Source organism: Alligator mississippiensis, chromosome 4, assembly GCF_030867095.1.
Source record: "Alligator mississippiensis isolate rAllMis1 chromosome 4, rAllMis1, whole genome shotgun sequence".
Classification (NCBI taxonomy): Eukaryota; Metazoa; Chordata; order Crocodylia; family Alligatoridae; genus Alligator; species Alligator mississippiensis.
The window spans coordinates 95,187,247-95,200,864 of NC_081827.1; the positions used below are offsets into that span (position 1 = coordinate 95,187,247).

The window sequence follows — 13,618 nt, forward strand, 5'->3', positions numbered from 1 at the left end:
AAGGTTTTCTTTGTGTTTTTGTTTTGTTTTTGTTGTTCTTCTATATTTTAAAGATGTGTTGGGTGCTTGTGAGTCTAACATGAGAGATGCTAGCTGCATTTGGTTTACAGGCATGCAAGTGCTGCATTTTCCTTCCCTTCTGTCAGTCTGCATTGCTTTTTAAAAATGTACAAGTATTTTGTTTTCAGGAAGTTCAGTATTCTGGGCTTGTGATTGAAAGTTTACCTTGCTTGCAGAGTAGTAATTTTTTTCAAGGTTTAGTAGAAATTAAAAATTAAATGATGAAGAGTGGTTACCTTTTAGACTGAATTCTGTCCTCTTTCAAACATAAAACTGAGATTACTGCAAAATGTTAATAGTCGTGTATAATAGTTCATTTACTGCTTTGACATGTACTAACAAGTGCAGTGTTTTATATGCAGTTGTGTAACATCTTGGGCACTTCTAGTGACTCATCAGGTATAAATGGAATTTCCAGTCGTGTATAGAAGTCCTAAGGTTAGACTTGTATTGCAGCATGTAAACTAATTTTATGATTGGTAGATAGTGTAAGCACCCTTTGAAAATAAAATGAAAACTGGCTTTGTCTAGTAATTTAGGGAGTTTGACATAGTTTTCTTCAGGGAGTGGTCTTCAGGTAAAAAAAAAAATAAAAAAAAAAAATATATATATATATATATATATATATCACGGTGCAAAAATTTGAAAGCAGCAAGTCCTGACTGTTACAGAATATCTGCCCTGGTATAGATGCATCTTTCAGCCTACCAAACGGTTGATTTCCAATAATGTTAGAGAAAATTTGTATTCGTCTGAAATGCTCTACAAGCTTTTGGTTGGAATGCACAGCAGCTTGCTGTCAAACTGTTTTTCAGAATCAGTTTAATGTAATATTAAATTGGGTAGCTAATGATGCATGTTAATATATCTTCACAACTGTTAGAACAACTACATTTCCCTGATGCAGTGCTAATTCAGACATGCTTTGCAGGGAATGGAAAAAATGGGACAAGGTAAATCAATGTTCCATGGTTCTTCATCCTGCTTATGCCTGACCTCCACTGTAGCAACATTCATGTCCTCTGGACACTGTTGTAATATAAATGACAAATGTACCCCCAGTTTTGTTTTCTGCATTTGCAAGATTGTTGACTACTCCGGACTTAATTCTCAGAATAAATGAGAGAGAAAATATACAGTAAAAATTCTAAAATGAGCCAAAGCGTATTCAAACTCCTCACCTGGATTCTAGCACAGCTACTAAACCCCCAGGATTTTTGATGAATTATCTTTTCTGAGTGTTTTAGGAACTTTCCAGGGACCCTAGCACAAGTAATTGGGATTCATTTTTTTTCTGCTGAAACAAAACTGGTGTTCTGAAGATTCACTCTCTTGTATATAAAAAGAGCCTCCCCAAAATGTAGTTCCTGTGCAAACTTAAGAAAAACATACATTGAGTTTATAAAGGAAACCTATATGCGACCTTAAATGCTGATGTTCAGTGTCTCTGTACTGAATGCAATGTATAATGTTCTTATGATTGAGTGGGCAAATGGAACACTGAAAATAGGTGCTGAAGCTGGTCTCATCGTTCAACACGTGGTAAGGCTATAACACTGTAGGAAACACCCTTCAGGTAGGAGTACAAAAGGGGAAAAGCACACTGGAAGAAGAAAGTTAAGTCTGACATGGAGAGCCACCTTGATTAGAAATGGAAAAAGCAGCCGGACCTTGAGAGATGGTCTGGTTTAGACTCTTTAGTCTTACTGTTTGTTTGATTATTTATAAAGTCAAAACCCTGGAAATGGGTATGTTTTGATCCTATGCAGGCTGCGTGCATTGTGCGAAGCTGATTTAAAATGGTAATATATGAAAATTACCCAACAGTCACCCCAGATCATTACTTTTAAGTATCAAATGTGTGAGTAGCAGAGGGGGATAGAAAGAAGGCAGGAGAAAACAAGCCAAGGGATCAGGGCCTGCTATAAGCCCAAAAAGAGAAGAACAGATCTTAAAATGTTTTTGAGAAAAACAGCAGTTAGAGACACTGAGCAGGAAAGAGGTGTAGAACATTCTAAGATCATGCCACCATACAGAATATGCTGTCAACAGTGATAAAATTTAAATAATTGAAACAATTTGGGAGGGGAAGGGTGGTAAGGTATTCTGAATTTTTCCTGCTTCAACTTAATATCCAGACCTCCAAAGGTGGGTGATGGGTTGAAAGACTGAGCTGTAGGATTTGGCATGGTATGACAAGTCCTTAAAATGATGTGCTAAAACAATTTTCGAAGTTGTATAACATTGTAAATTCACTTTATGGTTCAATGCTTTAAGATTTTCTGCGAAACAAAGTTTTGATTGTTGAATAGGTGAAATGTAAGTGAGATGTCACTCATTATTTTTATGTATTTATTGAATGTATCATCTCTTGCTTTTATTGCAGTCAGAAATTGGATTTGGGAAAATGGAAACTTATATCAAATTGGAAAAACTTGGAGAGGTTTGTATAATTTTCTTTAGGAGTCGCCTGTCTATAGTGCTGCTGAGAATATATGCTTTATTTACTTCAAACTTAAAAATTAAAAAAATTACCTTTTAAAATTTGTCCCTATAAATCCCCACTACATCTATGTCTCTATGAGTAAACTAAATATAAAATAATGTGCAAATTGCTCTTATACACACTGTATATTTGTAGATATTTTTTGTGTATGTAGATATTACAAATAAGGAGAGCATTGGAGCTTGAGCACAACAAAAAAACAGACTCCCTTACAAATTCTTTTTGGACAGTTGCTATCATGATCTGCAGTGTACAGTAAATAGATGCTATGTTCATAGCTGCTGTGAAAAGAAAGAATGGGGAAAATATTGTGTTACTTGATATTGCAATAATGAATCCTCTTTTTCTCAGATGTAATGTTTCACTCATTTCCAAATGCATCTGGTTTAATTTGCCCCTTTTGTATATTAGATGGCTCTGTTATATGGTGTAATGTTATGCATCTCTGGGGAAAATAAGTGTCATTATCAGCACTGGTACAGATGTATGTTATCCCATTTGTATTACTGACTAGCGCAATGAACAATGCAAGTTGCAGACTATTACCCACAGTTGAAAATGCAGCATGGTTTATATTATGTATCAGTGATTTCAGTGTTCTGTTGACGAAGGAAACCCCCTTATAATAATGCAAGATTATTTTTTAGGAATCTTTGAAATTTACAAGCAAATACAAAAAGGTGTGTCAGGAAAAATAATTTCTTACTTTATTTTGTGTTCCATAACTATTTTCATGCAAAATTGAGTTGTAGGGTGAAAATATCTTCATTCTGTTAGATGGTCTGTTCTGCACATCCCTAAAAGCAGTCTTAATGTTGGAAGATACCCAAGCTGGCTTTTAAATCAAATTTGTCTTCTTGACAGGGTAAATTATCCTGCTCCAGCTGCTAGATTACTACCAGTTCACAACCTAGTTAATTTAAAACTGCCTTGGGTATTAGTACTCTATACTGAAGTCATTTACATACTCTCAGAATCTTTTAACCTGATTTTCAGAGTTGGAAAAAGCAAAATGTGGCACCAGTTATGAGCCTGTCTGGTTTTTTTTTGTGTTTTTTTTTGCTTAGTAGGTTTTTTTTCTAATTGGACTTTCTGTAAATGGAAAAGTTTCATGTGTGTGTTTTCTCCCCCTATTACTACCCAGGGTACTTATGCAACAGTATATAAGGGAAGAAGTAAATTGACAGAGAACTTAGTAGCTCTAAAAGAAATCCGACTGGAACATGAGGAAGGGGCACCATGCACAGCCATAAGAGAAGGTAAGGAAAAGTGAAGTACAGTCTTCTCCACAGTGTGCCTTTAATAAGTATAGTTTTGGACATTTACCTGCTTGTATGCAAGGCTAACTGTGGTATGAGATCTTACATTCTGAAAGGTAGTTCTTTGAATTACAAAAGAGTCTAAACAAAAAGCTTGTAAATTTGAATTATTTAATAATCAATTTGCTATTTAGTATTTTCTGATCCCATTCTTAAGTTCTAATTCTATTTTTTTTTCTTTTGCAGTGTCATTATTAAAAGACCTAAAGCATGCAAATATTGTTACATTGCATGATATTGTTCACACAGACAAATCTTTGACTCTTGTTTTTGAGTATCTGGTAAGTATTAATACAATAATCAAGCTTTATATTTAGTGTATCTATTTAGAAAGTGTTAATTTTCTTAATGTAGAAACACAAACATAATTCTATAATTTTTCTTTAAAATACAAGACTTAGTAGTCTTGCTGCCATGCTTTTTCTTTTTCTTTTTTTTTTGCATATGCTGCATTAAGTCTGGAAAACAAATATTTTCTTAACCAAAAGTTAATTATATCATAATATGCAAAATTAGAAACATGGGATTGGAATGGTCTGACTCTAGTCCCTTGTATACACAGGAAACAGTTTATCCAAAGAGTCCTAAGCATTATCCATTCCTGTACCTCATGCAGCAGCATCACAAGGCACATAATGAAAACGCATGCAAGCCACCCTATGGTCTGTCAGACAGAGGAAGAAAGACTGGCACATCACCAGTGTCCTGCCACTCCAATGGCAGGAAAGTTATATGGGTAATGTGTGCTCAAATCCCAAGAAGAGAACCAGACTTCACACCCAGGCCTCAAACCAGCCCCAACCCTTCCTCACAACAATTTACTAATCTGACTTTGGGAGAGAAATTTCCTCCCACTCCCCAAATCTGGCAATCAGTTCCTTTTTGACAGAACAAGATACTCTGCCAGGAGCACCAGCATGCTTACAGTCAAAACGCCCGCCTTTCACTGTGTTTGGAAAAAAAAAGAAAAGAGAGAGAGAGAGAGTGCCTTCCAGGCCACTACAATTGATCAGTAGAAGTCTCTGAAGTGTGGGATTGTTTAGGCCCCTCCTAAACAAATAGTTCATTTTCAGTTTTAACATGACATTTGTAAATACTTCCAGTCTACATATCACAACTGCCTACTACTGATCCAAGAAAACACCTGTCCAAACATGTTTTGTCAAATTCTGAATTGTTTGGCGTTTGATCTTTTGTTTTCAAAGTTGCACTGTAAGTAATTTAATGCCATCTAATTTAGGAAATGCTCACCTGCATGAAGGACATGAACTGTAGGAAACAGTTGGCTGAGAATATAACAGTTATGCACCAAAGCACTTGTATACATAATCAAAGTCATGACACGTGTGCCATTTTAGCCTTTTTCATTCCACATTACAGATACATTTACTGAGCATAATCTAACTATATCTTTGTACTGTGTATGGAATCGATTCAGGTAATTAAAAAAAATCATAAAAACTTGGTAGTTTTCCAGGTAACTTGAAAAGGAAATAAACTTCAACTTAATTACCAACTTTGGAGGAGGAAGAATGAATTTAAAATGCAGTATAATTAACAGAAATAGCTGGAGTTTTCCATGTTTAGGTATTTAATATTGTGATAAAATATCTCAAAATTTTCTGCAGAACAAGGAGTCTTTTTAGGAAAAAAAAGAAAAACGTAAGATATCTGACAAAATTTTTGTCCATATGCAGATAAGATAGTCACAAAAATTATATTAAGCAGTGGTGACTGTTTGGTTTCTTTTTTGGACAGGACAAGGACCTAAAGCAGTACATGGATGATTGTGGTAACATCATGAGTATGCACAATGTAAAAGTGAGTGTTTTGATAACTGTTTGATTTTTTCAGAATTTTTTTCTGATCATGTAGAAGTTACTTTCTACATTTTAAGGTTTTAAAATTTGTTTTTCACTTAAGGATAAAAAAACCCACTTGTTTCTTTGCATGTTTGGGCCTATTTTATTTAAATGGGAAGTTGGATCAAGCCCTTAGGTCAGTTTAGCTTGGTTTTGAATTCTGAACAACAGAGATATCAAGCCAATTATTTTGCTGAATAGGGCTTTCATTCACTTATAACTTTTTCTTTTATAGAGGAAATTAGATCACTCTAGCTAAAATTACTGCACATTTGTCTGCTATTTATTTTTGCTCTTCTTGAAATAGGAAAATAAAATGTACAACTGCTGCTCTCATCTGACTTCCCAGAGTTTCCCACTGGTGTTTGTTGTATTCATTTGTTGAGACAAGATTGTACATTCTTTGCGACTTGAGTTCTCTTGTAATATACTTGTGTAAGACATAGACCAGGGGTGGGCAAAATACAGCCTGTGGGCCTGATGTGGCCTGCCAGCTGATTGTATCTAGCCTGGGGGTCATGAACTCGGGGGATCTGGCCTGCAGGCAGCTGGAGTCTCCAGCTTTGGCCACCGGATGGTGCCAGGCGAACCGACCTGTTTCCACCACACCAGGTGGGAGGGCAGGGCTGCTGGTGACATCAGCTGTGGAACTGGGCAAATGCCCCATTCCCCACCCAGAATCTGCCAGCTGTTTCCACAGCTGATGCCAGCACCTGCCCAGGGCTGCTTCCAGCACATTGGGTGGGGGGTGGCGTAAACTGTGGACGTAGCCAGCAGGTGAGGATTGGAGCATGCTACAGCTCCGGACAGGGTGGGGGTTGGGGCATGCTTCAGTTCTGGGTGGGCTGGGGATCAGAGCGTTCTGCAGCTCCAAGCAGTGTGATCAGGTGGTGTGGAAATAGGGGCAAGAAAGAGAGAGAAGTGTGGACCTCAAGGGGATACTGAAACTTAAGTGGCCCTCCAGCCAAAATAATTGCTACCCCTGACTTAAAGGGGTGCAGGGTTGAGTGCTACCGAAGTATCTCTGGACTTCCAGTTCAAATCATCTGGCCTATATGAAGTACCAGTAATTTAGGGTAGCCTCCAGTTACAAGTACTGCCTGTCAGATATTTTGTTATTCAACAATTTTCACCCCATTCCTCATGCTTTAAATGTTACAGTTAAGGAAAAAGAATATTCATGTCTTCCTTTATTTGGACATGTAGTTGATCAGAGGAAACTCTTATTAAGCCAGAACTCTGCTCTAAACCTGTACATGTGGCTGGGCCTCATGGTGAACCATGAGAAATAATCCTTTATTTCATCACAGACATTAGAGTTAATAGAAGCAAAATAGACGATAAACAAACTCATAACTTCAAGACAGATAAAAGACTCCCTTTTAATTTCAGTCCGGATAAATGGGACATCCCTTTGCTAGACAATGATGCTAGAGATTTATCTGGGATGGAGTGCTTTGTGCACCTGCCCTTCAGATGTTTTTTCAGCACTCCAGCAGGATGTATAGCGATGGACATTTGTCATCAGTATGCTACAAAAACAAACCAGGGTACTCAGTCTTCTCCTATATGTAACAAAGCAATCAAGTTGTAGAACTGACACTGCCTACAGGCTGCTACTCTTTAGCCCTGCACCTAATACAAGTCAGCAATGAGTTGGCAGTTTTTCTGAGAATCCAAAATCTTTAAACAGCTATGATCAGTGTCAGCACTGATTCCATATTCTGTCAGTGGAGGTATCTGTTAATAGATATGTTTCTACCAGACCTAGTGCAAAGTGTCTGAATTTTCCTGCTCGGACAAGCATGAGCCCAGGTTCCACCTTCTTGCTACAGTGAAGTTGAGTAAAAAATTAATTGAATATGAAAACTTCCTTTCTCATATCAGTATTCTTTGGATCTTCCTGATTTCTCATACATTTTGGCCATATTCACACTTATCCTTCCTACAGCATAAAAGGTTTAAATGCATGTATGATTGCCATGGAACTAGCTACGTTGGCGACTGCTGTTTCATCGCAGAGATTAAAGCAATAACTCATCATGTTGCACAATGTTATCCGCTTCTGGCTATAACTCTTGCACATTAAAGCTTGCTCGAGCAAAATCTTTAGTCTGTTTCCATTGTTCCAGTTTCTAGGATCTGCACAGCTACAATAAGGAGACAGACTCTTACAACTGTAAAGCATTATTATAGCATGAATAACGGGTTGCGTCCAAACAAGAGCACATGTGCATTTCCCCAGGGAAAATAGCAGCAGCATATATTTGTGAGGCTGCTATTTGTCCCCAGAGAATGTCCCTGCATGTGTGCTCTGGTGCGGAGCAAATTGTCCTGGGTGCTGGCCCCAGTAGCCTTACTTGGGATCTTGGAGGCCTCCCAGAGCTCCAGCAGCTGCAGTCTCAGCACATGGACCCTGGCCAGCAGTCAGAGCATGGCTCTGTCTGACCAGGCTACAGTTTTGGGCAACATGCTGCTGCCACATGTGCTACGCTACTTTCTGTTGGTGCACTTTTATTTTTTATACCAGGATTTCCCAGTATCTAAATTTGTCTCCATGCTGTAAATATGCAGCGTGGAGAACCAAACCATGTGCACAGAGTGCATTTTGCACCAACTCAAAAACCTTTGAGGCTCCGTAAAGCACCCATGCACACTCATGTGGATGCCCCCAAAGAGTTGAAAGGGACTTCAACTAGGCCAACCTCCTCCACAAATTCAGGCTTTGTTATTCCTAAGCCATTCCTAGCTGTTTATTGAAAACCTCTAGTAAAGGACACTGCAGCTTCCAAGGCAGCTTGCTCCATTTTCTTGTTGTTAGTTGAGGAAGTTTTTCCCCGGCTTTTACTTAAGTCTGTTTTGCTGCAGTTCAAACCCGTTGCCTATCATGATCCAGATTTGTCTGTGACTCCTAGCGCCATATATTAGAGAGCAGTGCTCCTGTCTCTGTTTAACTGATTTTCTTAGCGGTCATTCCTGCAATCCTGAAAACACTGCTTGCCAGTCACCCACAATGGAATCAAAATCTTCATGGATTTTTTTTCTAAGAAAAAGGGTTATTTACTGTAACAGGGCAGTTTGCTCCTTGAAGGGTCAGTTGGAAGGCCATCCTGCTCAATTAGCAGTCCTACCTTGAAAACTAACAAGTAATTTTAAAATGAAATGAGTGGCTCAACTGAATAAAAGGTTCAGGTATGACACTGGCCCTTGCAGTAGTCCTTGAAGTAGAGAGCTGATAGTGTTAGCCTAGGATGGACAGAGGAACTGTTCTGTATGTTTTGACTAGTTTTACACTGAAGAAACAAATTGTAATGGGATGAAGAAAAGGCTTAGATTGGGACAGTGAGACTATTCTGTGCTGGGAAACCACCTCAGCTGCTTTACGTGGAAGGACACAGCCAGTTACGCTTACCTTACAATTGTAGTTCTTTAAGATGCTGTACTCAGTGTTGATCCTATGACCTAACTCTCCCCCACAGCATTCAGATTCCCCACCTAATGTGGGCCTTATGTTGTAAGAGTTGGGAGCAGCTGGGACCCTGCCCTCAGTTCTATGCAATTCATATAGGAGCTTGAGGAAGTACAGGATGTGGCCCAGTGGATATTGCTCTTCAAAAGATTTTAATCTTATGTGTAAAGGGTATGTGCATGTGGGACCTGTTGTGACTTCCTAGGTCATTGAGTCAGTCCCCTGCTGTTGCAGGCAACCAGGCCATAGAATCCCTTGCATAACTTAAATCACTTCCATCTAAAGGCAGTTAGGTCTTTGCCCCATTGCTTCCACTAAAAGGCTTGATCCACACTAACTGTTACATATATCAAAGAAGCACATTTACTGAAGGGTCAGTAACAGTTGTCTTGTGCACTGAGATGACATGTCTGTCTCCAAGGAAGAGTGCTTCCTACATCACTTGAGGTGCCTTTAGTGGCCACCTGACTGCCAGCCCTGGGACAGCTGCTAAGAATAAACCTCACCCTTGTTTTGGTTTGTGTGTGCCAAAGGCTGGCAGTTATGTAGATTAAATGGCTCGAGAGGTCCCAGTTTGTGCAGCCCAGAACAGCAGAACACAGCTCTCAAGGTCTCTCATACCTGAAGACCGTGTTGGGTATTGGAACACTTGCTCAGGATCCCTCTATAGCACTAGCTAATTGTTGGGCTTGGGTACACATGGACAAGGTGTGATTAAGCAGGGCTTGTTTTCCTGATTGTGGCAAGGAGGAAGACAGTATAAATGTATGCTTACAGTCGTGTAACAATATGGGTGTGAGTAGGTGGTGCAAGGCATATTGCTGCATAACCTGCATTTTTAACAAAGGTGATCCCAGTTCCTCTGGTTCTAGGGCTCGTAAATCCCATTGTCATACAAGCAAAATAAGATAAATAGATATAAACAGCAGTGCAAGTGTGTCTGTGTTATGTGAGGAATGTACTGGTGCTGTCATCTGCTACAAAAATAATTTGACATGATAAAAATGTTTATAACAGTTTCCCAGTGTATCTCCCTCCGAAGGTTGTGGACAAATGTACCTTTAACCACATTAAAAGTGGGGGAAGAACATGTCCGCTGTTATAACTGTTATGCCTGTACGCTCCTGTAGCAAAAGAAGTCAATTAAATCACTGTGATGTTTACCCATGTTTCATTCAGGATGAAGCTGGAGCAGTGTTGCTACATTTTTATCAGTAGAGAAATATGCAGATGTAACTATTACAGTGTAACAGCATGTATCACTATAATTTGATGCCCATAATTATAATGTCTCTATACTGAAAGTGCCTAATTCACAACGAATCTGCTCTACAGAAGTATCTTTTCTGTATTTCCAGATCAACTACCTGCTGTCCACTATAACTAGCCAGAAGCATCAAGGGTGGGTCTCTCCTTTACCCCCATACATATGCAGGGGTAATTGTAGAGCAGTAATTATTTATAAAATTCCATAGTGCACCGAGTAGGCTGCTTAACACTAGACTCTTTTCATTGTGCAGCTGCTCTTTATGTAAAGCACTAATACTCATTAACTTGTAGCTGCTGGTTGTGGTTTGCCAGCTTGAAGGAACAGGAAAAGGTAGAGCATGACTGCATCTTCATTGAGTTATTAATGCAAAGGGAAAAGGCCAAAATTAGACTGGAAACTATAAAGTTAGATAATGATACTAATATTCCCCATTGATAGTTCTCTGATGTTTAGAGGTAAAATCAAATTGTATCTTCTGGTTTTCTCTTCTACTGCCTTAGAATAAAATAATTGCCATAGCTTTGCACAGTGGAATAGAAGAACAGAGTTGCATTTAAAAAGAGATCTAGGGCAGAAGGAAAGTTCAGATTGGTCAGAGAGCATCGTGTGGAAAAGCATTAGTGTCGTTAGGTATGCTAGTAAATGCTTATTTAAACAGCTCCTTGATTCTCTTCTGTGAAACAAAATAAATCTCTCTTGAGATTTTTGAGTTTAGTGTTGCATTATAATGTTATATTATCTGGGTGGCATAAATAGGCCTTACATCTGTAAACAATAGTTATGATATTCAGAATACATTAGCATGGGAAAGTGACTTGCTATTTAAGAAGGCTTTTGTCTCGCTTGCAGTAGAGCAACATAATTGCTCTTCAGTGGCCAAAAACCTGCTCTTGTGGTCAGTGTAACATGCAGCATTGTACATTTATCCATTAACCTCTTTAAAAATCTAATTTGTATTAATGTTTTCTTTGTTAGCTCTTTTTATATCAGATTCTGCGGGGTTTGGCATACTGTCATAGGCGGAAGGTGCTACATCGAGACCTAAAGCCACAGAATCTACTCATTAATGAGAAAGGAGAATTAAAGCTAGCAGACTTTGGTATGGACTGAAATTCTTGCTTTATTTAATATTTTCTTTGAGTTACAGTATTAGGAAAACCTTGGAAAAGAAGGTATTTTATCTGGGATTCTGCAAGGTTGCAAGTGCGTTTGTTCACATAGGGAACAGAAAGCTAACCACTGAAAGCACATAATGACATTGCTCCTTTGTGTATCTTCAGACTGTAAATGAAGCCAAGATAGTGTTGTTCTGACTAGCTTTATATGGCTGGCAAGATCCTGCCTTTGTTGTTATTGCTTGGGTACTGAGGAATGGAAAACCATACTTTATCAATAGACAAGCTCCCTTCTGCCACTGGAGTTTGTGACAGCTCTGATACCTTTAGTATACTGTATCCCTGATCTGTCCCTGAAAATGGAAACTCCTGGAAAAAAAAAAAAAACACATTTGGTGTGAATGCCCCTGTTAGCCAAGCCCCTGGGAGCAGTTAATACATGTGTTTAAAGTTATGGGAATATTTTTGTTTTTCCAGACTTGTCATTTGACTTTTTGAAAGTCATCTAGCTACTTCTGTTTGCTTCACTTCCCTTAGTTAACAGTTCTGTTGTTTAACTGCAGTGGGTTTTTGTTTGTTTCCAGCTAAACACTTCCTTAAACATTGAGAGTTTATTCTGTGCCTTTGTTAGCCACTGTATTATGGTCTCCTCCATCTTTCCCTCTCTGACACAAATTAATTATCTTAATATTAAGAAAGTTGGGGAGGAGGGTGCACAAACAATGTATTTGGTTGTATTAACTCTCACAGCCATTTGAATATGTTCTATTTGCCATTCGAGTTTTGTGTATCATTTTTTTGTAGCCTTCTCCCCACTCAGAGCTGACAACGGCTCTTGTACCTGCTTTATACTCTTTCAGTTGATATTTTAAATTAAGGAACTTTTTCCTATCTGATATGTCACCATATATGTCCACTTCCAATCGTTGTGGGTTTTTTTTTAATTTGTCCCAGGTAACTTATACCATATTTTCAGAATGAAGTGGTTTGGTTATAACTCAGTCTTTTCTTCTCTTTCTTTGCCCCCCCTCCCATGCATTCTCAACAGTGGCAGCCATTATTAATGCATTTTTTAACAGTAATCAAGCACTTCTAACACCAACTTTCCATATGTAGGATATGATCAGAATTCTACCCTTCACATTTTTATGGATTTCTCTAGATATTGATTAGTCCTGTATGAATTCAGTGTTGGGCATCAAGAAATATTCCACAAACCACTGTTTAACCAATGATGGTTCATCTAGAGAGGCAAATGGCCAGGGGTTGAATGCAGTTATATATTTGTGCTGCAGATAGACTGGTTTCTGTGTCTTGAACTGGAATACATATTTTGGCTGATACAGGTGGTTCATGGTCATCAAAATGGGAGCAAATGTTCATGGAGAATGTATAAAGTTGAGATTTAAGAGTAACTTTATTAGTGTTTTTGTAGCTGGTACTACAGTCTTTATAGGACAGATAGCTGCCTTCAGCTTAGGGCCCAAGAAACTCCAATAAATTAATCTTGCAGAGTTGTCTGATAGATCACTGTTGTGTTGTTTGAGGAGTGTTACCTATATCCTGAATTGCCAAGCAAATGGGGCCTTTTTAAGCTATTGCTATTTGAAGGGTATAGCTAGATGGAACAATTATCATTATAAACTGTTCCAACCTGTTATGCCAGTTTAAGCAGAGTTAAACCCCTGGAACATGGTTTTATATATAACTATCCAGAGATCAGCTAGATGAGAACTTTCATCTGTATGTATTTATATGTTGATGTCAAAATGTTTGTTTACAAGGTTAGAACAAGGTATCCTATTATCTGGGTTCTCATTGTTTGAGTAGACTTGACTTTGAATGATTCAGTAGTTTAAAATGCTATACTTAAGTAGTACAAAATAATTCACATTACAGAATGACTGCACAGTTGCGATACTGAATATATAAATCTAACTTGACATGATAGTATTGTATTGTATCAGTCCATTATAATTTAATGTTCCTTCTTAAAGTCTTGGTTGAACCCTATTTA

General features: G+C 38.3%; 1 protein-coding gene across 2 annotated transcripts in view; it reads left to right on the forward strand.

Annotated features, from left to right (window-relative positions):
* CDK17 (cyclin dependent kinase 17) overlaps positions 1-13,618 on the forward strand; it is a 161,704-nt gene that overhangs the window by 136,869 nt on the left and 11,217 nt on the right. For both annotated transcript variants that reach the window (XM_006275444.4, XM_059726342.1), the window contains exons 6-10: positions 2,447-2,503; positions 3,711-3,825; positions 4,072-4,166; positions 5,644-5,706; positions 11,462-11,585. In XM_006275444.4, the coding sequence (XP_006275506.1) occupies positions 2,447-2,503; positions 3,711-3,825; positions 4,072-4,166; positions 5,644-5,706; positions 11,462-11,585 (454 nt within the window). The remainder of the gene's footprint in view (positions 1-2,446; positions 2,504-3,710; positions 3,826-4,071; positions 4,167-5,643; positions 5,707-11,461; positions 11,586-13,618) is intronic.